The sequence below is a fragment of the Oncorhynchus mykiss genome, chromosome 3 (assembly GCF_057628025.1).
Source record: "Oncorhynchus mykiss isolate SJ-2025 chromosome 3, ASM5762802v1, whole genome shotgun sequence".
Lineage (NCBI taxonomy): Eukaryota > Metazoa > Chordata > Actinopteri > Salmoniformes > Salmonidae > Oncorhynchus > Oncorhynchus mykiss.
In genome coordinates, this window is record NC_143024.1 from 45324703 (window position 1) to 45351451 (window position 26749).

General features: G+C 44.9%; 1 protein-coding gene and 1 long non-coding RNA gene across 3 annotated transcripts in view; one reads left to right on the top strand and one right to left on the bottom strand.

Annotated features, from left to right (window-relative positions):
• LOC149984557 (uncharacterized) overlaps positions 1–26749 on the bottom strand; it is a 123907-nt gene that overhangs the window by 38619 nt on the left and 58539 nt on the right. The gene's annotated exons all lie outside the window — the stretch shown is intronic.
• usp45 (ubiquitin specific peptidase 45) overlaps positions 1–26749 on the top strand; it is a 48298-nt gene that overhangs the window by 19453 nt on the left and 2096 nt on the right. Inside the window, exons 6-17 of one of the 2 annotated variants that reach the window (XM_021596366.3) lie at positions 7554–7705; positions 9138–9233; positions 9539–9669; positions 19610–19697; positions 22547–22628; positions 22865–22956; positions 23400–23456; positions 23586–23711; positions 23801–24434; positions 25352–25449; positions 25685–25771; positions 25933–26080. In XM_021596366.3, coding sequence (XP_021452041.3) covers positions 7554–7705; positions 9138–9233; positions 9539–9669; positions 19610–19697; positions 22547–22628; positions 22865–22956; positions 23400–23456; positions 23586–23711; positions 23801–24434; positions 25352–25449; positions 25685–25771; positions 25933–26080 — 1791 coding nt within the window. The remainder of the gene's footprint in view (positions 1–7553; positions 7706–9137; positions 9234–9538; positions 9670–19609; positions 19698–22546; positions 22629–22864; positions 22957–23399; positions 23457–23585; positions 23712–23800; positions 24435–25351; positions 25450–25684; positions 25772–25932; positions 26081–26749) is intronic. The other variant, XM_090229349.1, reaches the window with a different exon arrangement.

Genomic DNA, 26749 nt, shown 5'->3' on the forward strand with positions numbered 1-26749 from the left:
AGAATGGGATCGCCGAGTTTAGAAGAGCATCGTGCGTAAAAATCGTCTGTCCTCGGTTAGAAAACTCACTACAGAGTTCCTAACTACCTCTGAAAGCAATGTCAGTACAATAGCTGTTAATTGGGAGCTTCATTAAATGAGTTTCCACGGCCGAGCAGCCGCACACAATCCTAAGATCACCATGCGCAATGCGAAGCGTTGCCTGGAGTTGTGTAAAGCTTGCCACCACTGGATGCCAGGAGAACGCTACCTGCCCTAATGCATAGTGCCAACTGTAAAGTTTGGTGGAAGGGATAATAGTCTGTGGCTGATTTTCATGGTTCGGGCCAGGCCCCTTAGTTCCATTGAAGGGAAATCTTAACGCTACAGCATAAAATAACATTATAGATGATACTGTGCATACAACTTTGAGGCAACAGTTAGGGGAAGGCCCTTTCCTGTTTCAGCATGACAATGGCGCCGTGCACAAAGCAAGGTCCATACAGAAATGGTTTGTCGAGATCGGTGTGGAAGAACTTGACTGGCTTGCACAGAGCCCTGACCTCAACTCCATCGAACACCTATGAATTGGAATGCCATCTTCAAGCCAGTGTATGTGACAAATAAAATTTGATTTGATTTGAAGCCAGGCCTAAGCCCCCAACATCAGTTTCCAAACTCACTAATGCTCTTTTGGCTGAATGGATTCAAGTCCCGCAGAAATGTTCCAACATCTAATGGAAAGCCTTTCCAGAAGTGTGGAGGCTGTTATATCAGCAAAGGGTGGACCAACTCCATATTGATTCCCATGATTTTGGAATGAGATGCTCTACGAGCAGGTATCCACATACCTGTAGTGTAGTGTATCTTCTGTGTGTGTGTTTTGTATTTGATTTCATCAAGACAACCATGTTTATTTAATGATGTAAGATGTGTCAAGAAGAAGTGTCAAGAAGAAGTATCTTATCACTCGTTCGCCTCTTAGGCCCCGATTTGCCCTGTGTTTCAACTATTTTCTAAGCATAGAGAGATGTACTTAGTTTGTCTCAGCCAGCCACACCCCATGGTTTGAGTGTTAGACTAGTGCACAGAGCTGTCAGTCTCCTAAGTACTCCCCAACTATAATCCTTCTGTGCTTGTCCCTGCTGGCCTGCTCTGCACTGACGACTGCCTCCCTCTTGCCGAGTTGGGACGGTCATGGAGGAGTAACAGCTGGCCAAGAGAGCCATCTCTCCCTAAACAGTGGAAACTTCTCCAGCTGTCATCTGCTCTCTCCCATATGACCCAGCTCTTTTTCCAGCTGCCGCCCTGGCCTGCCGCACGTTAACCCACTTCCACCGCAGGAGACCATGCTCGCAGTTTGCTCTGGTGTGTGTGTGTCTGTGTGCTGCTGGGACCAGGACTGGCCCCCACTAAGAAGCCACCCCAGCACATAATGGGTTGAATGCAACCCCTGGCTCCCTGAACAAACTATTAGGCTCTGGTCTCACAGGAGATTGAGATACACTTTAGGTGTGGATTTTTCTTTGGCGACCTCAGAGAACTTGGCTCGTACGTGACTCGTATGTAGCTCATACAGTTTAAAGTTTCAAAATGCCTTTGCTGTACCAAGCTACATTGATACGGACAAACTCTTGAAAGGTGAGAACATGCAAAAAAAACGTAACACATTTTCACTGCACTTGACATACTAAATGAACAGTAAGCGCATCTTAGCGAAAACATTTGTCAGTGCATATACAGTGTATTCGAAAGTATTCAGACCCATTGACTTTTTCCACATTTTGTTACGCTACAGCCTTATTCTAAAATAAAAATAAATAAAATCCCTCATAAAAAACTAAGTCATGCGGTAGAAGGAATTGTCCGTTGAGCTCCGAGACAGGATTGTGTCAAGGCACAGATCTGGGGAAGGGTACCAAAAAATGTCTGCAGCATTGAAGGTCCCCAAGAACACAGTGGCCTCGAACATTCTTAAATGGAAGAAGTTTGGAACCACCAAGACTCTTCCTAGAGCTGGCCCCACCCCCCAAACTGAGCAATTGGGGGGGGGAGGGCCTTGAGCAGGGAGGTGACCAAGAAGGTCACTCTGACAGAGTGGGCAGACGGAAGCCACTCCTCAGTAAAAGGCACATGACAGCCTTTTACAGTATTCTACCTTAATACCTTAGATGTGTTAATATTTCTGGGGGTGGATTATCCCTGATGTCATCTGTGCGCGAAGTATGTTTGTTGTTAAACGCCGAAAGCTGAACGTTAGACTTCGGTTTATTGTTTTTGTCAAGCTGACACTGTTTCTATATACTTTTATTTTATTTTGGATCCTGTGGCTCTGTTGGGCTTAGTTGCTGTGAGCGCTGCTGCCTGACCCGGGATCCCTCCAGATTCCACAGAGGGGGAGATACACGGAAGCCCAGCTAGCCTAACTGGCTCGGCGGGCTCAATTGGAGATTGCTATTGAACATGGCCAGCACTGCAGGAGCTGTGTTTACTTTGCTTTGTTCCGTGACAATGTGGACCGCACTGACTTTCAATGTAGCAACTGCTTGCTTGCGGAGGACTACAGGGGCGAAGCGGCTACTCTTGGCAAGCAAGTAGCAAACCTTACACAAGCTAATGGGGAATCCACTCCCGCCTACCTTTTCGTTTTCTTCCACCCCAGTAGCCGGACGCCGCTCTGGTCTGGTGGAAGTGTCACCGCCGTGTCGGCTCTCCACAGTCGACTGGCCGGTGCTCAGCAGGGTTCCATCACCGAAAGGGTTTCCCCCATCCCCCTAGAACGGAGCTCTTCTCGGCCCAACTCGCCGTGGAAGTCGAAGACGGTGTCCTCTGGCAACAGGGGTCTCCTTGGAGATGTTGAGCCCGGACCTGACACAGACCAGGAACAGCTTTGCCGCCCTGGATCCAGATGTTCCAGCGCCTTTCTTCCTTGAGGGCTTCCCATTCAAGATCGGATCCGGAGGTACCTGCGCCTTTGTCCTGTGTTCTGTCTCCCTCTCCTGTGGCTTTTACCTCGGGTTCAGATCCTCGGAGCTCCCACCCTCATCAGACCGTGAGGCTGCCTGAGAGACCAACCCATTTAACATCGCCAGCTGTCATCATAGGCAGCTCTATGGTGAGAAACATCTCTGTTCCCAAATCAAAAACCCTGTGCTACCCAGGAGTACGAGTACAGGACATCACAAGGCTGCTTCCGACTGTTCTATGACAGATGCCGGTCCATGAAGTCAATAACTTGCTTGTAACAGATGACATTCATATTCTGACTATCTCTGTGTTGTCTCTCTTGTTGTGATGTGTGTTTTGTCTTATATTTATATTGTATTTATTTATTTATTTTAATCCCAGGCCCCCGTCCCTGCAGGAGGCCTTTGGGTAGGCCGTCATTGTAAATAAGAATTTGTTCTTAACTGACTTGCCTAGTTAAATAAAGATTCAATTAAAAAAATACATATCTTTGAGTTGACATTGGTACTACATTGGTAGCAATACATGGTTATAACATTTACCGAAAATACAGAAATTCCAACGAGGGCGGTGTTTGCTGTCTATATAAATAACCACATTCCTGTAAAGCTTAGAGAAGATCTAATGTTCGATACTGTTGAAGTAATATGGCTACAGGTTCATCTGCCTCACCTAAAACCCATTCTAATTGGAAGCTGCTATAGACCACTGATAAGGAAATGTGTTTTAATAAATTATTAGAATGTTACAGTCCTGAAACCATAGGTCTGAAACCATGTGATTGTATGAAATTAATTTGAATCATTAGATGATTATAATACATGTGTGTAAGGGTTAGACTCATTTGATGATTATATTTTAATACTGTATGTGGTTTTAGTCAGAATCAATGTTTTGGGAACAATGTGTCTAGTCTGTTCTCAAAACACTATCTGTCTGAGCCCAGATCCGGGGCGACCTTGGCTGGGACACTGAGAACTTCCCAGTCCCAGGTCTCTCCCTATCTTAGGGGAGGGTAGGAAGACACTATTCTCAAGTACTCCCCTAGGCTCAATTGGCGGGCGGATTTGATGGTTGGTGTGGAAGTATGTGTGTCACTATAAATTGAAGGTCCTGTACTGTATACGTCAGAACTTTCTGTGAATAAACATTTAACTTTGGTAGACTGGGCCTCAGTCTATTTTATTTTCTATTAGTATCTTACAAATCCTGATATAACAGACTAAGGGTAATCTAATTGAATTGGTAAATGAACAGAAGTATATAATTCTCCTGACAACCACCAAGTGCTAACTGTTAGTTTCTGGATAATATGTGTGAAATGCTTGATAATGTATGTGATATCAACCGAGAAGTATATTTTCTGGGTGATTTTAAAAATTGACTGGCTCTCATCAAGCTGCCCACTCAGGAAAAAACTGTAACCAGTGCCTGCAACCTGGATCAGGTTGTCAGTCAACCTACCATGGTAGTTACAAACAGCACAGGAATTAAATCATCAACATGTATTGATCACATCTTTACTAATGCTGCAGAAATTTGCTTGAAAGCAGTATCTAAATCCATAGGATATAGTGATCACAATATAGTAGCCATATCTAGGAATACCAAAGTTCCAAAGCCTGGGCCTAATATAGTGTATAAGAGGTCATACAATAAGTTGTGTAGTGATTCATATGTTGATGATGTAAAGAATATTTGCTTGTCTGTGGTGTGTAATGAGGAGCAACCAGACACTGCACTTGACACATTTATGAAATTGCTTATTCCAGTTACTAATAAGCATCCACTCATTAAGAAAATGACTGTAAAAACTGTTAAAACCCCTTGGATTGATGAGGAATTGAAAAATTGTATGGTTGAGAGGGATGAGGCAAAAGGATTGGCAAATAAGTGTGGCAGCCCAACTGATTGGCAGATGTACTGCAAATTAAGAAATCATGTGACTAAGCAAAATAAAATGAAATTATACTATGAAACAAAGATAAATGATATGAAGACTGATAGTAAAAAGCTTTGGAGCACCTTAAATTCAATTTTGGGGAAAAAAGCCAACACGGCTCCATCATTCATTGAATCAAGATGGCTAATTTATCACAAAACACACTGATAATGCCAACTACTTTTCATCACTTTTTCATTGGCCAGATAAACAAACTTAGGGGATGACATGTCAGCAACAAACGCTGACACTACACATCCAAGTATATCTGACCAAATTATGAAAGACAAGAATGTAACTTTTGAATTCCGTAAAGTCAGTGTGGAAGAGGTGAAAAAAGTATTGTTGTCTATCAACAATAACAAGCCACTGGGGTCTGACAATCTGGATGGAAAATTACTGAGGATAATAGCGGATGATATTGCCACTTCAATTTAAGCCTACTAGAAAGTGTGTGCCCTCAGGCCTGGAGGGAAGCAAAAGTCATTCCGCTACCCAAGAATAGTAAAGCCCCCTTTACTGGCTCAAATAGCCTACCTATCGGTATGTTACCAACCCTTTAGTAAACTTTCAGCACGCATGTAGGGAAGGACACACAACAAGCACGGCACTTGACTGATGATTGGCTAAGAGAAATTGATGATAAGATGATTGTGGGGGCTGTCTTTCTAGACTTCAGTGCAGCTTTTGACATTATCGATCATAGTCTGCTGCTGGAAAAACGTATGTGTTATGGCTTTACACCCCCTGCTATAATGTGGATAAAGAGTTACTTGTCTAACAGAACACAGAGGGTGTTTTTTAATGGAAGCCTCTCAAACATAATCCAGGTAGAAGCAGGAATTCCCCAGGGTAGCTCTTTAGGCCCATTGAAAAAAGCAATCTTTACCAACGACATGCCACTGGCTTTGAGTAATGACTGAAACACTTAACAAAGCGCCGCAGTTAGTTTCTGAATGGGTAGCAATAAATAAGTTAGTAAAAAATATTTCCAAAACTAAAAGCATTGTGTTTGGGACAAATCACTCAATAAACCCTAAACCTCAATTACATCTCGTAATGAATAATGTTGATGTTGAGCGAGTTGAGATGACTAAACTGCTGGGAGTTACCCTTGATTGTAAACTTTCATGGTCAAAACATATTGATACAACAGTAGCTAAGATGGGGAAAAGTCTGTCCATAATAAAGCACTGCTCTGCCTTCTTAACAACACTATCAACAAGGCAGGTCCTACAGGCCCTGGTTTTGTCGCACATAGACTACTGTTCAGTCGTATGGTCAGGTGCCACAAAGAGGGACTTGGGAAAATTGCAGTTGGCTCAGAACAGGGCAGCACTGCTGGCCCTTAAAAGTACACAGAGAGCTAACATTAATGACATGCATGTCAATCTCTCATGGCTCAAAATGGTTGTCTGTTTAAAATACAAGCACACAGCTCAGACACTCATGCATACCCCACAAGACATGCCACCAGAGGTCTCTTCACAGTCCCCAAGTCCAAAACAGACTATGGGAGGCGCACAGTACTACATAAAGCCATGACTACATGGAACTCTATTCCACATCAGGTAACTGATGCTAGCAGTAGAATCATGAATCATGAAGTAACACAAACACAGGCACAGACACATGCATACAAACACATGACAACATACACACTATACACACACGTACGCATGGATTTTGCATTGTAGATATGGCCTTGGCAGAAGCTAATGGGGATCCATAATGAATACAAATATAGCACGCTTGGGGTTTGTCAAAAGGCACCTAAAGGACCATGAGAAACCAGATTATCTGGTCTGATGAAACCAAGATTGAACTCGTTGGCCTGAATGCCAAATGTCACGAGGAAACCTGGCACCATCCCTACGGTGAAGCATGGTGGTGGCAGCATCATGCTGTCGGGATGTTTTTCAGTGGCAGGGACTGGGAGACTAGTCAGGATTGAGGGAAAGATGAACGGAGCAAAGTATATAGAGATCCTTGATGAAAATCTGCTCCAGAGCGCTCAGGACCTCAGACTGGGGTGAATGTTCACTTTCCAATAGGACGACGACACTAAACACACAGCGAAGGCAACGCAGGAGTGGCTTCGTGCCAAGTCTCTGAATGTCCTCGAGCGGCCCAGCCAGAGCCAGGACTTTAACCTGATTTGACCATCTCTGAAAATAGCCTGACAGAGCTTGAGAATATCTGCAGAGGAGAATGGGAGAAACTCCCCAAATACATGTGTCCCAAGCTTGTAGCGTCATACCCTAGAGGACTCGAGGCTGTAATCGCTGCCAAAGGTGCTTCGACAATGTACTGAGTAAAGGATCTGAATACTTATGTAAATGTGATATTGCTCCCCAAAAAATTAAAGCCTTTTTGCTTTGTCATTATGGGGTTTGTGTGTAGATTGAATGGGGGGGACTGTTTAATCCATTTTAGAATAAGACTAATGTAACAATGTGGAAAAAGTCAAGGGGTCTGAATACTTTCCGAATGCACTGTACATTTCACCTGCTTAATAGTTGCATTTGAAAATGTCAGGCACTCATTAGTAATTGTATACAAAACCTTGAGTTAGGCATGAGTACTCGATTCTAGTCTAGAGTTTAAAAATGACAAAAACCTTGTGTATTGGAGTTAAACAACCCTTCCTCTTTGTGCCTTGCAGGAACCACATCGAAAATGATCAAGCTTAGAGAGGAGCCCAGCGACTATGCAGACCAGTCCAGAGGGAAGAGTCCGGTCAACAACAGCACACTGGTCCTGGTCAAAGGCATCAACAACCTCGGAAACACCTGCTTCTTTAACGCAGTTATGCAGGTGCTGTCATTATGAGATTGGTTTGTATACCGTAAACATTACGTCACTGGTGCGGCTGCTTATGGAATGCAACCATAGGGATAAGGTCATGTCGAGGTCATGGTGTAATGAAAGTCATTGCCTACCTTACAGAGCTATTTATAACCTGTCAGAAATGTGAAGATCAACTAGCCCATGTCCGCTAACACTTTCTTGCTAGGTTTGTTAGCCCGTAGATTTTTTTTCTGATGTTTGAGTCTCTCAAATATCACATGAATAAACATTAAGCGTAGCATGGCATGTATAGAATTGCAAGAAGATTAGCTTTAAAACGGCAACATGTTGTCTGCACCCCATAACAAAATGTGTGGAATTGATGGAAATTAGCTTTAAACTTGCAACATTTTCTCTCCCCCAACAAGAGAGGTGTCATAAACAGGGCTTGTGCCCATAGAAATAGATGTGGCGTGGGTAGCCCTGGTCTAGGGAACGGTGTACTGTAAACATGGCGGCTGGTCAAACTACCAACTGCCATGTCAAGTGCTGCTCCTCCCTACAGTAAAATACCATAACATACCAGGCATCGGCAACACATATAAACAGGTTCTGCCATAATGCCATCGGTCATATTTGTTTTATGTCTTTACAATACAGCTGTATAGGCAAGGTCAAGTTATGCATATATAGTACAAGGGTATTATAAATGCATATGTGTGACTCATCTATCCACAGGAGAATAGGACTGGTATGGAACACATTCTCTATGTTGCAGTGCGTATTGGCTGTCTGGTCTTGGGGATTTGAAACTTACATTCCCTTTCTGTTTTCTGCCATTTTGTTAATCACCTTCTGGAGCTCTCTTGTGATTGAAACCAGACCGAACATTCTTTCTTTACACGTTTTCTTTTTCTGTCTCTTTCTATTCTCATTGTCTCCTTCAAAATTGCAATTTTTGCTGGTGAAACAACATAATTGTCAGAGAGAAAGCTCACACTGCTGAAGTCATTGTGTCTTTTCCATAGCAACTGTCTTCATTGCCAGGATGTGACAAAACAACTGTCGCTTGAAAGGAAAGAAAGAGATGCTGCAGTAATATGATGGGACAATGGTGGCTCTGGGCAATCCTTTCTGTGTTTCAGTCACAGCTCATTGTTTCTTTGGAAAGGGCTTCTTTAGCATAATGGTATTTAGGCTAACACCTGCCAGTTTCTCAGAATTAAGAGATTTTTTCAATTGTAGACTTTCCAGGTTTTTTTGAATTTGTAATATTTTTCAGTTTTTATCATTTTTTTTTGTGAAGGGATGATGAAATAAAAAGGAAGAAGTGCAGGAAGATGTTAATTCATGATTCTTCTAACTGATCAGAAATTATTCTGTCCTGTCCATGCAGGGGAAAACGATGATGACTAAATTAATGGTAAATCGTTAGTAACAGCTGATTTCTGTCCATCAGAATCTGTCCCAGACTCACATGCTGAACGACCTGATACAGGATGTGAAGGAGAAGGGACACAAGCTGAAGATCTGCCCCCCTGCCGAGTCAAACGTGGTACGTTCCACCCTCATCCGCTTGATGTGGTCCAGTCCACCACTGTAGTCGTTTACTGTACATGGCACAGGAAGCCACTTATTACTGTCTATATGGGTGGTTATTTTTATTATTAGCATACAGGCTATTGTAAATAACCCTTAAGTCATGATGTAGCCCACCCCCCACGTCTCCAGTCATCTGTAAAATGCAGTCGAGCCCCTTCAGCCTTTCCATGGTAGTGCAACAATGTATGAAATACATGCCTTGTCTAACACTCATATGTTCTCTCGCTCGCTCTCTCCTTTCCTGGGGTCGTCCTTCAGGGGGCGTTGACGGTGACTCTGCCCAGCCCAGAGCCCCTGACCTCGGCCATGTTCCTCTTCCTACACAGCGTGAAGGAGTCTGGGAAGGGCCCTGTCAACCCCAAGATCCTTTTCAACCAGCTCTGCCAGAAGTAAGAGTCTACACATTTGTCTTTATTTTATGTTTTGGCCATCTCGCAGCATTGGTGTTGATGGTGCCGGAACCCAGTATAGGCTATTGTATAGCCATGGGTGTGGACTTAACCTGCTTCCTGTGCTGGTCCATGCTAAAATATATGTTATGAAAAGAACATATGAGGGCTGCCCTGTAGGGTGCCAGAGGAGGCACTACAGACCTGTAAAAGGTTGGCTAAAGCTTTCATAATTATGTTCTCTTTCATTGTGTACTAATGACAAACTTGATCACCAAGAGATATCAATAGCTTTCGTTGCCATCAATTCTTCCTTACTTGAGTGATGGAATCACCGCTGCGCAGAAACATTGCACTGTGGTTGCAGCGTTGGCGATGCATCAATGTTGGACACAGCCTCATATGCAGACAAGCTGCCCTGCTCCCAAGGATCGAGGTCAGCGTGCCCCAACTGGTCTGGTACTTCTCCATTGCAGTGGCAACAGTCAACCACACAATACAGGCAGGGGCCTCAGCTTTTACCTGCCCTGTTGTCAAGCTGCCATGGCGACCACTTCAGAGAAGAGGATGTCTCTCAACCTGCTGGACCCTACCAGCACCTGGTCCATCCAGTCTTTAGTGCACCCTGCTTCTCAACGCTGCTCAACACTAAACCCATTAACACCAACGAACTCCACATGGAACGAACAACAGACCTCACTGCACAAAATGGCTCTGGTGCACTCTGCTTCCAGCTGCAATCAAAACAGCATGGCATGTCCTTGTTCTCTTTAACACACCGCACCACCTGTGTAGGTGTTTGAACCTGAGCATGGTAAACCGGCTGAGTGGCTGGCCCAGGCAGCCCTCCCAGTTTCATGGCGAAAGCTTATGAACACGGTCCCCTCTGAACATGCTGAATGGTTGGTTAGGTCTCTCTTTAAACGTGTGGTGAATGGTTGGTTGGCTCTTGTTGTTGGAACATGCTGAACGGCTGGTTTGGCCCAGGCTGGCTGTGGTGTGTGGAGCCTGTTGGGTTAGGTAGGACCGGGCTCTGTACAGTTGGCTGTGTCTGGGTGGGATGGGGAACGTTTGGGTGGCTGGAGCGCGGAGACTGTCGACCGGCTGGGTGCTTCTGGTGTGTCCAAGCACCTGGCCTTTTCATCTGCCCAGGTGTGTGTGAGTGTGAGAGCAACGCCACCCCTCACCTGGTACCACCTCACCCTGCAGCGCACATGCACTCAGCCGGGTGTGCACATAGGCATAACACGCATGCACGTGCACCGACACACGTTCACCCAGTGGACCTCACTTCATTCCTCACGCTCACATGCACATGACACCGACGCATGCCTTTATTCAAACCCTTCTTCCATGCACAAATTGACTCGGCACAATCAAATGCACATGCTACACCCCTCATTCCATGTCTCCACGCACACCTATGACTTGCCATCGCTCTCCCGTCCTTAACAGACAAACTCTACACCTCCCTCCTCATTCTGTCTGTTACTGCATGTCAGTGGGGCAGGGTCAAGAGTCGCTCCTCTATACAGGGACATTCTCCTGATGCTGTTTTATGATATTTCTCCCGCGGCGTGTTGACCTTCGGGATGGATAAAGCCATGTACACACTAGGCTGTGTGCATGTCCAAACCTCGTCTTTATTACCCGAGGTCTCGTAGCTCAGCGGCGTGTTGACGGCCCTGACCTGGGAATGTGCACCCTAGTTGCTTAACAACACACTGTTTTGTTAAACTGGCTACTTGGATAGGACCCCACGTGTGTGTTTGTCCTTGGTATTGAAGGAAGATTGAGCCTAGTGTGTGTTGTGTTGTGTTCACCCTTGACCAGCTGAGTCACTCCCTGCCTGGCCTGCCCTTCTGGCTGCCCTGCTATACCCAAAGCCAGGCCTCCTGCGCCAGCTGGACGGGTCAGGCTCGGACCAGCGCCAGGCCCAGCGGTTTGGAAGGTCAACACCACACACTGTATCTGGTGCCAGTGAGAGACTCAGCTTGTACCCAGACCCGCCAACTGGGCCTATGCTGCTGTGGTGGGGGATGTGTGTATGGTACATGAGAGGAAAAAGCGCTACAATTTATTCTGATGTAAATTGTCATGTGACTTTGGGCTGTCAGCAAAGCTTGCGTATGCTTACACGGGAACACTTTTACCCCCCATTTTCCTTACACTAGCATTCAGTTATAAAATTGTACATACACAATACGAACACACACACTTGCACAAATGCACTCTGCAAACACACACACACATACACACTGACTGACCTTCTTTCATTACTTGTAGTCTGTTTCTACCAACCTGTGTGTAAGTCCAACGCATTAGGAAAATAGCAGGGTACAACAATGGGCCACATCTCTAGCAGGCAGCCACACAAAGGCACATGGCCACACAGGTCTGTACATGCATGGATGATCTCCTGCCAGTGAAGCATTGAAGACCAGGCATTCGCAGAGGAAGGTCACATTCAGCTGGTCTCACAATGCCTGATAAATCATGTCCACAGAGCTGCAGCTGCCTATACAGGGCATTCATTCCATTTCTGATGTTCCATATCACGCTTTTGTCTGTCCTTGTGAGGAGTAGTCTATACGTGAATGAATGAAAAGGATTCAATGCACTCATACGTGTAGGGAGGTGGATAAAAAGCTGCATTCAGTGATGTGAGTATGGCAGAAGAGCGAGACGTCGCTAAGAAATAGACCTACACTTATTAAAAGGAATGTCTTTTATTTTTTTTTGAAATGATTGCTTGTGGCGCTGTGACACTGTGAATGTAATTACATATGAGCCAGGGTGTTCTATAAGTCCGATAAGTGTTGATTTTTTTATGTTAAAGATGTGTGTTTTTTTTTACATGGATAATAGATGAGTGTTTTTTTTTTTACATGCTTGTGCTGGATGGATAAGTGGCTTTTATTATGCGAACGTGTGTGTCAATGGGAAAGCGACTCAATGTACACTACCGTTCAAAAGTTTGGGGGTCACTTAGAAATGCCCTTGTTTTTGAAAGAAAAGCACATCTTTTGTCCATTTTAAAATAACATCAAATTGATCAGAAATACAGTGTAGACATTGTTAATGTTGTAAATGGCGGATTTTTTATGGAATATCTACATAGGCGTATAGAGGCCCATTATCAGCAACCATCACTCCTGTGTTCCAATGGCAAGTTGTGTTAGCTAATCCAAGTTTATCACTTTAAAAGGTTAATTGATCATTAGAAAACTCTTTTGCAATTGTTAGCACAGCTGAAAACTGTTGTCTGATTAAAGAAGCAATAAAACTGCCCTTCTTTAGACTAGTTGAGTATCTGGAGCATCAGCATTTGTGGATTCGATTACAGGCTCAAACTGGCCAGAAACAAAGACCTTTCTTCTGAAACTCATCAGCCTATTCTTGTTCTAAGAAATTAAGGCTATTCCATGCGAGAAATTGGCAAGAAACTGAAGATCTTGTAAAACGCTGTGTACTACTCCCTTCACAGAACAGCGCAAACTGGCCCTAACCAGAATGGAAAGAGGAGTGGAAGGCCCCGGTGGAGTGGGAGGCCCCTGGTGACATCGTATGTTGGAGGGTCATGTCAGGAGGAGCTTGCAGAAAGGGTACCACATGAGGGAGGAGGATGTCTTCCCTGTAAAGCATAGCTTTGAGATTGCCTGCAATGACAACAAGCTCAGTCCGATAATGTTCTGACACACTGCCCCAGTCTGAGCACTGATGGAGGGATTGTGCATTCCTGGTGTAACTCGTGCAGTTGTTGTTGATATGTTCATCCCACAGGTGTGATGTTCGGATGTACCGATCCTATGCAGGTGTTGTTACACATGGTCTGCCACTGCGAGGAAGATCAGCTGTCCGTCCAGTCTCCCTGTAGCTCTGTCTTAGGCGTCTCACAGTACGGACATTGTAATTCATTGCCCTGGCCACATCTGCTGTCCTCATGCCTCCTTGCAGCATGCCTAAGGCACGTTCACGCAGATGAGCAGGGACCCTGGGCATCTTTCTTTTGGTGTTTTTCAGAGTCAGTAGAAACGCCTCTTTAGTGTCCTAAGTTTTAAATTACCTGTGACCTTAATTGTCTACCGTCTGTAAGCTGTTAGTGTCTTAACGACCGTTTCACAGGTGCATGTTCATTAATTGTTTACAGTGCCTTGCGAAAGTATTCGGCCCCCTTGAACTTTGCGACCTTTTGCCACATTTCAGGCTTCAAACATAAAGATATAAAACTGTATTTTTTTGTGAATAATCAACAACAAATGGGACACAATCATGAAGTGGAACGACATTTATTGGATATTTCAAACTTTTTTAACAAATCAAAAACTGAAAAATTGGGCGTGCAAAATTATTCAGCCCCTTTACTTTCAGTGCAGCAAACTCTCTCCAGAAGTTCAGTGAGGATCTCTGAATGATCCAATGTTGACCTAAATGACTAATGATGATAAATACAATCCACCTGTGTGTAATCAAGTCTCCATATAAATGCACCTGCACTGTGATAGTCTCAGAGGTCCGTTAAAAGCGCAAAGAGCATCATGAAGAACAAGGAACACACCAGGCAGGTCCGAGATACTGTTGTGAAGAAGTTTAAAGCCGGATTTGGATACAAAAAGATTTCCCAAGCTTTAAACATCCCAAGGAGCACTGTGCAAGCGATAATATTGAAATGGAATGAGTATCAGACCACTGCAAATCACCCAAGACCTGGCCGTCCCTCTAAACTTTCAGCTCATACAAGGAGAAGACTGATCAGAGATATAGCCAAGAGGCCCATGATCACTCTGGATGAACTGCAGAGATCTACAGCTGAGGTGGGAGACTCTGTCCATAGGACAACAATCAGTCGTATATTGCACAAATCTGGCCTTTATGGAAGAGTGGCAAGAAGAAAGCCATTTCTTAAAGATATCCATAAAAAGTGTTGTTTAAAGTTTGCCACAAGCCACCTGGGAGACACACCAAACATGTGGAAGAAGGTGAAACCAAAATTGAACTTTTTGGCAACAATGCAAAACGTTATGTTTGGCGTAAAAGCAACACAGCTCATCACCCTGAACACACCATCCCCACTGTCAAACATGGTGGTGGCAGCATCATGGTTTGGGCCTGCTTTTCTTCAGCAGGGACAGGGAAGATGGTTAAAATTGATGGGAAGATGGATGGAGCCGAATACAGGACCATTCTGGAAGAAAACCTGATGGAGTCTGCAAAAGACCTGAGACTGGGACGGACATTTGTCTTCCAACAAGACAATGATCCAAAACATAAAGCAAAATCTACAATGGAATGGTTCAAAAATAAACATATCCAGGTGTTAGAATGGCCAAGTCAAAGTCCAGACCTGAATCCAATCGAGAATCTGTAGAAAGAACTGAAAACTGCTGTTCACAAATGCTCTCCATCCAACCTCCCTGAGCTCGAGCTGTTTTGCAAGGAGGAATGGGAAAAAATGTCAGTCTCTCAATGTGCAAAACTGATAGAGACACATACCCCAAGCGACTTACAGCTGTAATCGCAGCAAAAGGTGGCGCTACAAAGTATTAACTTAAGGGGGCTGAATAGTTTTGCACGCCCAATTTTTCAGTTTTTGTTTTGTTAAAAAAGTTTGAAATATCCAATAAATGTTGTTCCACTTCATGATTGTGTCCCACTTGTTGTTGATTCTTCACAAAAAAAATACAGTTTTATATCTTTGTTTGAAGCCTGAAATGTGGCAAAAGGTCGCAAAGTTCAAGGGGGCCGAATACTTTCGCAAGGCACTGTAGTGTTCATTGAACAAGCATGGGAAACTGTGTTTAATCCCTTTACAATGATCTGTCAAGTTATTTGGATTTTTAAGAATTATCTTTGAAAGACAGGGTCCTGAAAAAGGGACATTACTTTTTTTGCTGAGTTTGTTGTATTGATTGTGTGTGTGGCAGTGTGTTGGCACCCCTCTGCCTGTCGAGGTGGTGCAACGTGCCGGGGTTGCCTTGCGTCTGGTACTAACTCATCCGCTGTTAATTGTATTAGCACCGCAGCTGTCTGCATTGGTCAGGGCCAGATTGGGAGCAGCGCTACAGGGCCCTTCTGCCTCTCTTCCACTGGGATGAGCTTCTAGACTGCCCCGTTCCCACTGATCCCATTGGAGCTGCTCGTCTGCCTCTCACCCGTCGTTGCTCCGTGCTCCTTTCCCGGAACAAAATACCCCAAGACTGCTGCGTGCCTCTGTCTGTCTTATAATCCCGATTATCACTGTGTGCCGACCAGATCCTGCACCAGTCCGACCCGCTTTGTCATTGAGCTGTTAGATATGCCGAGTTGGGGATGAGTGTGTTTGGCATGCATGCAAGACACGATTTGCTTGATAGAAAGCCAAATTCCCCATTGTAATTCTCATTTGCGTTCAATTACTTTCTTACACTTCCTTTACACAGGATGCAAAAGAGGTGGCAAGCTAACAGCTCAAGTATTCAGACAAGAAAACATGCTTTAAAACCCAACACTCATTTTGTACACATTTGAAGGAAGATATTTCATTATATGTTTTGGCATCTTTAAAGGGAATGAAATGAGGGACATATGTGATCCCCCCTTCCGCCCCTCTTGCGTGTGGCAGAGAGAGGGCAAAGGGACAAAGGTAGAGAAGGGGGGCTGAGTTGGTCCTCTAGACCTCCTACTCATGCCCTGTGTTGGGGGCAGGTGGCCATTCATCTCTCCCCCAGCTCCCGTCACCCATTCTGGGGCTAGACGTCAACATCCATCAGCACATGGCAGAGATGACCCAGACTGTAGGCCCATCCACTCTGCTGCCAGTTAGAGGATGAATACCTCTGTTCTGATTGGGTTTGGGAGCACGCCAGGAAGAATGGTTCACCGGTTCAAAGGGGTAAATCATTTGGTTTCATTTGCATTGCAGGCCAATCTGGACGGGTCATTGGCCTGTATGTAGAGAGGATATGACATCGGATCAGGATGCCAAACCTGGGACAATGGAGCCCCTACAATGCCTTTTAGGAGGACACATTTCTCTGTGGTGAGCTGCTCAGGGGCGTTAATAAAATAGGACGTACAGACATGTAGGCTAACGCCCTTCGAACAAGTACCAGTATTCCAGTGATCAAGACGGTGAGCATTGTTATATACAGTGCCTCGCAAAAGAATTCATCCCCTTTGAAGTTTTTCCTATTTTGTTGCATTACAACCTGTAATTTCAATGGATTTTTATTTGGATTTCATGTAATGGACATATACAAAATAGTCCAAATTGGTGAAATGAAATGAAAAAAAGAACTTGTTTCATTTTTTTTTTAACAAACAGAAAAGTGTGGAATGCATTCACCCCTTTGCTATGAAGCCCCTAAATAAGATATGGTGCAACCAATTACCTTGAGAAGTCACATGATTCTGTAAATAAAGTCCACCTGTGTGCAATCTAAGTGTCACATGATCTCAGTATATATACACCTGTTCTGAAAGACCCCAGAGTCTGCAACACCACTAAGGAAGGGGCAACACCAAGCAAGCATCACCATGAAGACCAAGGAGCTCTCCAAACAGGTCAGGGACAAAGTTGTGGAGAAGTACAGATCGGGGTTGGGTTATAAAAAATATCTGAAACTTTGAACATCCCACGGAGCACCATTTAAATCCATTATTAAAAAATGAAAATAATATGGCAGCACAACAACCATGCCAAGAGAGGGCTGCCCTCCAAAACTCACAGACCAGGCAAGGAGGGCATTAATCAGAGAGGCAACAAAGAGACCAAAGATAACCCTGAAGGAGCTGCAAAGCTCCACAGCGGAGATTGAAGGATCTGTCCATAGGACCACTTTAAGCCGTACACTCCACAGAGCTGAGCTTTACGGAAGAGTGTCCAGAAAAAAAGCCATTGCTTATAGAAAAAAAATAAGCCAACACGTTTGGTGTTCACCAAAAGGCTTGTGGGAGACTCCCCAAACATATGGAGGAAGGTACTCTGGTCAGATGAGACAAACCCAACACCTCTCATTACCCCGAGAACACCATCCCCACAGTGAAGCATGGTGGTGGCAGCATCATAATGTGGGGATGTTTTTCATTGGCAGGTACTGGGAAAATGGTCAGAATGGAAAGAATGATGGATGGTGCTAAATACAAGGAAATTCTTGATGAAATCTGTTTCAGTCTTCCAGAAATTTGAGACTGGGACAGAGGTTCATCTTCCAGCAGGACAATGACCCTAAGCATACTGCTAAAGCAACACTCAAGTGGTGTAAGGGGAAACGTTTAAATGTCTTGGAATGGCTTAGTCAAAGCCCAGACCTCAATCCAATTTGAGAATATGTGGTAAGACTTAAACATTGCTGTACACCAGCGGAACCCATGCAACTTGAAGGAGCTGGAGCAGTTTTGCCTTGAAGAATGGGCAAAAATCCCAGTGGCTAGATGTGCCAAGCTTATAGAGACATACCCCAAGAGACTTGCAGCTGTAATTGCTGCAAAAGGTGGCTCTACAAAGTATTGACTTTGGAGGGGTGAATAGTTATGCATGCTCAAGATTTCTTGTTTGTTTCACAATAAAAAAAAACATTTAGCATCTTCAAAGTGGTAGGCATGTTGTATAAATCAAATGATACAAACCCGCCAAAAAATACATTTAATTTCCAGGTTGTAAGGCAAAAAAATGGGGGTGAATACTTTCGCAGGCCACTGTAGATGGTCAGATGCTAGACTGGTATCAAAGAGGCAACGAATGTACTTGCCACCCTCTATCACCATGTGCGCTCCGATAGCGTTGGGTCAGGAGTGGTCAGTGGTTCTCTTGGGTCAGCTGCATGTTTTCCTGCCAGCCTGTCAGGCCAACCTGTTCTATGGCTGTGTGGCTGGCGCTGCCCAACAGGTTGTGGTGGTGGTTCTGGCCCTGGATGCCCATCTGGCCATAGCATCTGTCCCTACATCTGTCCTGCTGTGGCCAGGGACAGGCTCAAGGAGAGCTCCCTCTACGAGTGCTGAGGCATGAACATGCAGGATGTCCACTGGCACCATCGCCATGCGTTTTCACCCTTAACTACATGTGCTGCTGGGGAATGACAATGATGATGGGAGATATGTGTACTCTAGACAGTAAAGTGCTTTCTATTGAAAAAATTCTGAATTGGCTTGCACAGTAGGCCGTTGGTAAGCCCAACAGCCATTTTCACCTGCAATATCAAATTTAATTTGCAAATACTTGCACAGGTCATACAATTAGCCACGAAAAGAAAGACATTCTCATGTACACCATAAAGTAATGAATGTATGTCATTGTCATCGTCTTTACTTGGAATCTTGCTTAACACCCGAAGGCAGAAGGAGTTCATTGTCTGGGTATGCATATATATATGTGTGTGTGACCGTAACTGGTTTACTGAAAGCTGTGGGAATGAAACAATGGCTGTCTTTAAGCACCAGAAAGCTGCAGAGAGGAGAGGAAATTTGAATGAACCAACGAAAAGTCCTTGAGAAAAAATAATGGCCTTTCTCCACTCTCATTGATGTCTCTGTATGCACTAGTGATACAGCCGATTGCTTTATGCATGTGGTTGATTGCTTTGTGCATGCCTGTGTGGGTGGGTGGGTGTTGGTGTACCAATTGATTTGTGTTTGCCTGTACTAGATTTACTCATTTTTTATAAACTATTATCCATTATCAACAACATACATGTGACTGGTCTAGCTTAGCAGTAGAGCTGCCCGCTTCAGACCACATGTACTGGCCCTGGAGACAGGTTTCGGTCCGCCGTCCACCTCTAACTTTCATCCCTCTCAACTGTCTCCCTCTCTCAAGATCTGTCAATCTCTGTAAAAAAAGAAAGAGAAAAACAACAATAAAATACAGAATTATGTTTACACAAGAGTGTGCGTATGTGTACGCATTTGACATGGTTTCTGTGTGAGTGTATATTTTCTGACTGTGTTCTCTCCGTCTCACCAGGGCTCCACGCTTTAAGGGCTACCAGCAGCAGGACAGCCAGGAGCTGCTCCATTACCTACTGGACTCCATGAGAGTAGAGGAGACTAAGGTGAGACTATAGACCCACGTTACAAACACCACATCCTTCTTCCACTCGGCCTAGTACCATGGCTCCCGCTCTGTGCCAGTGGCCGTGTTTGAGATCCACACTGACTGAGCAGACTGACCCATCTACGAATCGTTCGTAATGAGTAGTTATTTAGGATGCCTTTTTTTCTTCTTCTTGTAGATCAGTCAAGTGACTGAGCAGAATGTTTGCTCTCCAACACACCCTGTGACTTGTGAAGTATGAACATGGTGACTTAAAGCCCTTACTCTCTATGTGAATGGTGTCTATGATACCCGCAGCCAAGCTACATGTAGGGTGGTGTCCAAGCTAGTAGGAGTACGCAAAAGAACAGCCAATGTTTTGATTGCAATTGAGAAGCACACTTCAATCGCCAACGGAGAGCAGACTGAAAGCCATGGGAGACATTCACCTGTGTGCTTGTGGATGACAGTGTGCAGGGTCTGGTCTTTGCCTTTGCTCCTCGGCCAGCCATTGTCTTTTAACCTTATGGTACCATATTTTCTGGCAAGTGCAAACAGTCTCCCCCCCCTCGTTCAGCAATTAGGGGGAGCCCACCATCACTCGGTGCTGAGTCAGTTGGCCCCTCGACCCCACCAGCGGCTCAGCCAGCCCCAAAAAGAGAGGAGAGTAGCGGGTGTGGAGTGGTCAGCCCGGGGCCAGTGACAGGGGGACAAGGGTACAGGCTGGGACTCCCCCCTGGTTCTTTTTAAACTTGTGAACACTGACAGTTGTGCCACTTACTGGACTTGCAAGTGGCACAACGGGCGTCATTGTGTGATCTGGGAAACACGCAGCTGTGGGTCGCCCCATTGTGCTGGAGGGTCACCCCCCCCCTGCTCAAATCAGGGAGTCCGGGAGGGAGGGGTGAAGGGTGGGGAGCTGGCCCTATTCATACATACATTATAGGTTTGTTCATTATACGTTTGTTTATCCCATGTGTAACTCTGTGTTGTTGTTTTTGTCGCACTGCTTTGCTTTATCTTGGCCAGGTCACAGTTGTAAATGAGAACTTGTTCTCAGCTGGCCTACCTGGTGAATAAATAAAAGTGAAAAAACATAAAGGTGAAATAATAAAAAAAACGAACATTTCAAACATAGGCTTATATGCATTTTACATCTACTGTCTGATTTTACAATACATTTACCTGCAAAAAGGTGTAATGGGTTCACACTCAGAGATGTCGCGTGAAGCTTGCTTCATTCGATTTCTTACATTATTTTCACTGCATCAGGGATAGCGTACACAGACGTTTCACTGCATCAGGGATAGCGTACACAGACGTTTCACTGCATCAGGGATAGCGTACACAGACGTTTCACTGCATCAGGGATAGCGTACACAGACATTTCACTGCATCAGGAATAGCGTACACAGACGTTTCACTGCATCAGGGATAGCGTACACAGACATTTCACTGCATCAGGAATAGCGTACACAGACGTTTCACTGCATCAGGGATAGCGTACACAGACGTTTCACTGCATCAGGGATAGCGTACACAGACGTTTCACTGCATCAGGGATAGCGTACACAGACATTTCACTGCATCAGGAATAGCGTACACAGACGTTTCAGCTTTACAATGTGTAGGTACCATTTTCTTTTCATTCAAATAAGCATTTGTAAAGAACAGCCAATGTGCAGCAGTTGCTTCTAATCAGGTTTGCCACTCATCTGCCATAAATTGACCTGCACACCATATACAACCCAACAAATATTGTATACACATCATCTTGACACTTACACGTTTTATTTACTCAAAACGGAATTGTAGGTACACTCATCGTGTTTAGCTTGCACCAACTCAAATGTACGGAATCAGCCCAAACAAACGTGCAATAAAACACACACACACACACACACACACACACACACTCTCTCTGAGTGACTGGCCATTTCTCCCATAGCCTGTCAACAACAACCTAGGAGGCCCAAGTATTTGTGTTGATTGGCCATTTAGTTTCAGAAGTCTAAATATGCTAATTGCACACAGTCAATCATCACCAATTAGCTGAGACGTTAGGTAATGCTCCCTCTCAGGGCCTGTCCTTCTTGGCCCATCTTAATTTAGTTTACACCCCTCCAACCTTTTCTTTCCTCACGCCCCTTTCCTTAACCTGAGCCTACACACTGTTACTTTGGGTAGGGGGGTTCTGGGGGGTGGCGGATGGGGGTGTCCTGCTGGTGATTAATTAGTGTGGGGCTCAGCAGGGTCTGACTGACTAGGGAGAGGAGTACAGGAGGGGTGCAGCGGGGGCTGCAGAGCTGGGATTAACCAGGTTTTTGACCTAAATAGCCAGTCCAGTGTGTGGGTCCGGGGACAAGTCCACAGACCACGGCCAATTATCTATTGATTGGTGCTTTACTGTGTTTGGTGCCTCTTCTTCTACTAGCCGACACACTCGCTGACCATGTCACCTTCAATCACTGCCCACGGCCCCGCCACCGAGAGTGTCAGAGACGGCTGGCTGACACACTCCACACAAACACATGCGCAGTTTACTCACACAAACACACACAGGAGAAGTACACACACACACATATGAAGTATACACACGGCCGCTGTGTACACACACACACACACACACACACACACACACACACACACACACAGAGAGAGAGCTCTGGAAGAAGTGTGTATTTGTTTACTAATGTGTATTTACAAACCCACTATCATTTTTGTAGTGGTTTCAATTCCTTGGCTTTCCATGGTAGCTCTTATATAAATCACCCTTTGTTGTGTAAAACCTCCATTTTGTAGTCCTCCAATTTTCTATCTACTTAAGTTGCATTTCTATGAGATCAATGTGGTGTTTGACATTCCCAGCGGATCAAGGCGGGCATTCTGAAATCCTTCAACAACCCCACAGAGAAGACTGCAGATGATGAGACCAAACGCCAAGTCAAAGGTTCCTGTTCCATTCGGACCCTCATTAGTTTTGACCTAAATCGATAGCGCCATCTCGTGGCAGCTTGATGTACTGTTCAATGGCTTACTTACTATGGAAAAATTCCTCAGCCAAAGGAACCGCAAAGCATGTTTCATGATAAAACATAGGCATTGATTGAAGTCCATTTATTCTGCATGATTGTAGCTGAACTTTGCTGTTTTTATTTGCTTCACCTTTATTTCCTCTTATCTCAGCATACGGGAAGGAGGGTGTGACGATGAACTTTGTGGATCGCATCTTTGTGGGGGAGTTGACCAACACCATCATGTGTGAGGAATGTGAGCATGTAAGTGATTCATTGTCTGTCCTTTCTGTTTATGGTTACTGGAATCTAGGTGCATTTAGGTGTGTGTGTGTGGTCAACCACTGAATAGTGTGGCTGTATTCCTTAATACTTAATGGTGATTCATCATAGAACTATAGTTATAATATATTAATAATATATGCCATTTAGCAGATGCTTTTATCCAAAGTGACTTACAATCACGCTAAATACATTTTATGTACGGCTGACCCTTGGAATCGAACCCACAATCCTGGTGTTGCAAGGTGCCGTGCTCTACCAGCTGAGCCATATGTTTTGTGTGTGTCATACACAATTAAACCATTTTAAACCACTTCTCAATGAGCAGCGTTCATTTTTCAGTAAGACTGCAGTTGCTCCCAGCTGAAAGCCAGGACGTACTTTGATTGTGAGTGTTATGGGTGCCTGTCCTCTGTCTCCCACAGATCTCCACAGTGAAGGAAGCCTTCATTGACATCTCCCTGCCCGTCATTGAGGAGCGGGTGAGCATATCTTTGCATTGGTTTTGCAATAGTGTCCAGTCTGCTTCTGCCATGTTGGTCATACGTGATAAGTGTATATAGTATGTTGGTTTCATCTCTATCTTTGTGTCATGTCCTGGTGCTGTTCAGATGTCCAAGCCGTCCAACCCGGGCAGGACTGGGAAGAGCAGTCGGGAGCAAGAAGCTCACGTCTCCCACGGTGGCGAGATGCTTTCCGCAGTGCTCAATAAGAACAGCAGGAAACTTAGCGGACAGGTGTGTGTGTTTTTTGTGTCTGTGTGTAAGTGTAGTTTGAGTCAGTGGGTGGGTGTGTTTTGCTGACTGTGTGTGTCTACCTCCCTCAGAAGCAGCAGCAGGGCCAGAAGTCCCCTGGCTCTGTGGAGGAGAAGGGGGCAGACAGCCCCTCAGACCACCCCGAGGAGGAGTCCCCCTCCGTAATGGCCCGTGCCGCAGGAGGTTCCAAAATGGCCGCCACCAGCAGCCTATCGGATGGCAGCGATAAAGACTCAGGCCCTCAGGAAAGTAGCAATGACGCAGACAGCGAGGCCTCGGAGAGCGAGTGGACCCCCCGGCATCCCTCGGGCCACAGCCATGGTGGCAGACGGTCCACTCCTACCCAGTCTCCCACCCCGCCTGCCCTCTCCCCCAGGACCCAGCAGGGTGGTGCTGTGGAGCAGCTGGTCAGTGCAGTGCATAAGATGAACCTGGGCCCTGATTCAGGGGACTCACCCTCCACACACTGTCCTGAGGACCAGAGGGAGCCCCAACCTCAACATCCTCAACAGTCTCCTCACTCCAACCACCAGGGGGCATTCAAGGCACTGTCCCACAGCTACACGCCCTGCTCCAAGGAGTGCTCCATTCAGTCCTGCCTTCACCAGTTCACCTCGGTGGAGCTTCTGATGGGCAACAACAAGCTGTTGTGCGAGAGCTGCACAGACCGCCGGCAGAAACAACTGCGGAAGAGCACCTCAGTAGGTTAGTAAAACACATACATCGTTTGATAGAGAACTTGTGCTGGTTTGAAAGATGTAATGTATTTTTTTTATTTAACTAGGCAAGTCAGTTAAGAACAAACTCTTATTTACAATGACGGCCTACCCAGGCCAAACCCGGACAACTCTGGGCCAATTGTGTGCCGCCCTATGGGACTCCCAATCACGGCCGGATGTGATACAGCCTGGATTCGAACCAGCCTCTTGCATTGAGATGCAGTGCCTTAGACCGCTGCGCCACTCGGGAGCCCTGGAGATCCACAGTTGTTAAAGACAATTTGTTGAGATACTGACCTGATAGTGACAGCAGTAGGTGTTATGTAAATTTGTGGCTATTCGGCACCTATCCATGTCATGCATTTACACAGATATTCAAATGCAGACATTTAGGCTACGCTGACTTGTATCAAGCAGAGCAATCATGTTTTTGAAAAATTCCCATTCACAAAGTGACATTGTGGTGTCTATATGTGCTTACAGACAGTGGTGTAAAGTACTTAAGTACAAGTACTTTAAAGCACTAGTTAAGTAGTTTTTTTTAGGGAATCTGAACTTTACTTAACTATTTAGATTTTAGACAACTTTCACTCCACTAAATGCTTAAGGAAAATAACGTACTTTTTACTTCATTCATTTTCCCTGACACCCACAAGTACTCTTTACATTTCAAATGCTTAGCAGGACTGGAAAATGGTTACTTTAAAGAATGTGAAATTATTTATACTTTTTTTATTTTAGCAATTACATTTACTTTTGATGCTTAAGTATATTTAAAACCAAATACTTTTAGACTTTTGCTCAAGTAGTATTTTACTGTATGTCTTTTGCTTGAGTCATTTCTTATTAAGGTAGTTTTACCCAAGTATGACAATTGTGTACATTTTGCAACACTGCTTACAGAGAAGAAGTCTGACAAGGTGTACACCAGCGCTCGCAAACAGATGCTGATCTCTTCGCTGCCCCCGGTGGTCACTCTGCACCTGAAACGCTTCCATCAAGTTAGCATATTATGCATTATTGTACACATCTTTACGTTATACTACATGATATATAATTTTCATGTGAATTACGTTGTGTTCTCCTGTTTATCTAAATTGTTGTGATCATGGTGTAGGCTATTACTGTGTGTTGATATCTTTGGGGTTGATTGTGTGTGTGTGTGTGTGTGTGTGTGTGTGTGTGTGTGTGTGTGTGTGTGTGTGTGTGTGTGTGTGTGTGTGTGTGTGTGTGAAGGCAGGGATGAACCTACGAAAAGTCAACCGTCACGTCAACTTCCCTCTCATCCTGGACCTGGCGCCGTTCTGCTCGGCATCCTGCAAGGTACTCACTCTTCTTCATGTGAAAACAGGGACATTATCTTTACTATAAAAAAACTCACACTGAAATTAATATGGGTCCTTGGACACTGTAGCTCAAATGATAAGTATTTGTGCTTGTTCCTCATCCTGAGTGCATTGATGTGTGTGTTTCTATTTGGGCAGAACCTGGTGGCAGGGGAGCGTGTGCTCTACAGCCTGTATGGCATCGTGGAACACAGCGGGTCGATGCGCGGGGGCCACTACACAGCATACGTAAAGGTCCGTTGGCCCCAGAGGAGAACCGAGCAGCCACACCGCAGAAACATGGCAGGTAAAAACACTCTCTTTCTGTCTGTCCATAAAATACACTCTATTCCTTTACCAATTTTGTCTTAAGAGTCTGTCAATGCGTTTACATTTCAAATATATATATAATATATATATATATATATATCGACCAAAGCATGGAATTGTATGATTGTAAAAAAGTATGTGTCGCTTACACATACAAACGCACTGTATTTGTGTGAAGGCCTCACTCTGCGTAACCTTGAAGGCGGCATTAATGAGAGAAAAAGCGCTGTAGTGTGTATAGATGTCCAGCGTTATATAGATGTATTTTCTCCTTTCCATACTCAAGGAAAGCGCCTGCCATTCAGCGACGCTCAACTGTAATGAAAATGTCTTTGTGACAGAGGTCTGTGTGAGCAGTTGTCCTCGCTGGTAAATAACTAGTATAGAACTTGAGGTGACATTGTCTTGGCAGCATTGGTGAGCCACCGTAGAGAGGTCAAAGGGACCTCGGTAACCACGGTTCGTCTGTCTCCATCAAATGGCAACGCCGCTGTCGTCCACCATCCATCTCCTCGTGTCAACACATCCCTTCTTACAATGCTCATCTTTTTTATCCCCTCTTTATTTTCTCCTCACTGCTTTTCTCTTTTGCTTCAATACATGTTTTCCTCACCCTGCTGTTAACCTTCCGTCAGGTAACGGCTGA